We start from the raw sequence: 2,569 nt of genomic DNA on the forward strand, positions 1-2,569 counted from the left end.
ATATTCCTGTCGGTTTTTCTTCACTTTTATGTTTAAAAAACATTGTTTGAGTGTTCAATAAATCTTTATCTTGTTTGGCCTGCGACCTAAAGTGCGCCTTCAGTTTTGGCCCCCTGTGCGATTGAGTTTGACACCCCTGGGCGAGACCTACCAATTGAGCAGCCACTCACGTCGCAGGATTCAGTCCCTGATTCTGGACACAACCATATGAACCCGTGAACACCTCTGGCTCGTGCTGCACTACAGTATTACAGGATTACAGTTTCCAAGCTTCCTCAGGTGTTTGCAGACTGTGCACAAACAGCCCATGACACGTATTTTGGATGTGAATTGATACCTTGGGTCTTGCTGTGGTCGGGAGTTCTTCAGTTCTTCCAGTCTGCTCCCCAGAGTAGCGCTCAGGTAACGGAGGTCAAACAGGAACTGCAGGGCTCTGTTCTGCGTCATGGGGAATACAGCATCCTGAAGGAGAAGGGAGGCACAACCATAGAAAATACATTTAAAGTGCTAACCACGCCCTTATGTTTCTGTGCTGCTTTGCCATCAGATCAGTTTCTCACTGCCATCGTTTTGACAGTTGCATTGACAAAATACACTAATCAGTCATAACCTTATGACCACCTGCCTAATATTGTGTAGTTCCCTTTTGTTGCTGCATTGTGCTCCAGTAGAGCCCTGAAGGTGTGCTTTGGAACCAAGAGATTCTCTCTCACACAGGCTGGACTGAGATCTAAGGAATCTGGAGGTCCAGTCAACACCTCAAAGCTATATTGTTTTCCTCAAACTGCTCTGTCTGATGTTGCATGTTCCTGCTGAAAGAGGCCACAGCAATCATGGCATACACCATGAAACATGGTCTGTAACAACTGGTCGGTGGCACGCGTCAAAAGAACATCCACATGCAGGACCCAGCAGGACATTACCGAAAGCAGACCTTCCCAAAGTGTGGGGCCCTTGCGGAGGGGGGGGGTGGTGCAGTATGAAACAGGGAAAAAAACAACAACAACGCTTGGACACTGCTAGCACGGGCGCCCACACAAACACAAAGCAGGAGATGAAGCATCGCTGAATATGTTTCCAAACCAACTTCATTCTAAGCCAAAGACTAGATTTTTGCTGTAAAAACAAAAGAAGCAAAAGAAGTTTGGGAACCACTGACCTAAAGGATTATACTGCATCTGCAAGCTTGCCACGCAAACACCCGAGCAGCCACGTCATGTAAGAGAGAACACGACTGATCAGACCAGGCGATCTTCTTCCACTGCACCGTGGTCCAGCATGGGCACCCTGACAGATCTGCAGCCCCATTAAAAACACAGTTCCTATCAGAGCAAGCATTACACCTTTGCCAATGTGACCTACAGAGCTTGTCTATTTGATCAGACCACGCTCTCCAGTGAGCCTGTCCACCATTGTTCTGACCACTGCAGACCGGAGCCCCCACAGGATGCTCTGACTCAGTTATCTAGCATCACTACCTGGACTATGTCTGCCCATTTTCCTGCTAAAATACCAACTTCGAGGCCCAAACGTCGACTTGCTCCATAACATGTCACACCCAGTAAAAGACGCCATGATGAAGAGATGGTCAGTGACATTCACTTCACCTGTCAGTGGTCATGAGTTATGCCTAATATCACATTGGACCTCTGATCTCTTCGGTTCAAATAAGGTTTCTTTTAGTGCATTAACGCGTTAATGTGGCGTTGACACCAAGTAACCCGGACTAATCTGTGTTAACTCGTTAACAGGGATTTGCCAGTTATGACACGTTAACCCGGTAACGCTGACAGCACTAGTTTCTTTGTGTCGTAACACTTCCTACTTCCTTTTTTTGTATTAACAACATTAAAGACATTATAATGGTCGTTTGCACTGACGCCCTGACCACGAGCAGAGCCATGAAACTCCTCTCGTTGTTAATCAGACATCATTCTGTACACGTGATAGTAGGTTCATTCATGTCCATGGTTAGGTAGGCTGACTGTGGTACTGCATGAAGGAAGGTGCAGTTCAAAGCAGGATAAACAGGTTAGTTTGGGAAAAAGTAAACAAAGCTGGGGCATAGAAGCAGAACCGAGTCGTATGTGTGGAGGGACAGTAACTGTGTGTATATGTAAGCATTTAAACACTGCAGAGAGTAGAATTAACAGTAACAGTATTGTAGAAATTCATTTCACCGAAACAATAACGTGGCGCACAGTGTGACGCATGCACCAGTTTATTGTATTTCCAGACTTGCTTTCGGCACATTTACAGTGCACGCTACTCTGTTTTTTGTCAGACTTGAAATAGCCGAAATACCTTCACACTACGGAACTTCTATGGCTCTTCCGTTCGACAATCTCTCCGGCGTTGGAACCATCATCTGTTTTCTCTTCGGTCACGCTCGGTTGATTTTTCTAGTCGGCACACTCATTTCCTCCATTACCCGCTGGCTGCTTCCCAAACAAACACACGTGCGGCTTGGCACTTGTGCTGTACGCTCTGCGCTACTTAATTTGGATTGGCTGACCTTTTTTTTTTTTTTTTTTAAGAGGACAAGAGCGGCGAGGTCTATCGCGATAGC

The 2,569-nt window shown here is 46.2% G+C and overlaps 1 protein-coding gene across 1 annotated transcript in view; it reads right to left on the reverse strand.

Moving 5' to 3' along the window:
- The window catches only part of cog1 (component of oligomeric golgi complex 1), a 22,223-nt gene that overhangs the window by 10,943 nt on the left and 8,711 nt on the right, over positions 1-2,569 (reverse strand). Inside the window, exon 11 of the mRNA XM_005948871.3 lies at positions 338-462. Within this exon, the coding sequence (XP_005948933.1) occupies positions 338-462 (125 nt within the window). The remainder of the gene's footprint in view (positions 1-337; positions 463-2,569) is intronic.

Source organism: Haplochromis burtoni, unplaced genomic scaffold (genome assembly GCF_018398535.1).
Source record: "Haplochromis burtoni strain Fernald_Lab_line unplaced genomic scaffold, NCSU_Asbu1 Contig_613, whole genome shotgun sequence".
Classification (NCBI taxonomy): domain Eukaryota; kingdom Metazoa; phylum Chordata; class Actinopteri; order Cichliformes; family Cichlidae; genus Haplochromis; species Haplochromis burtoni.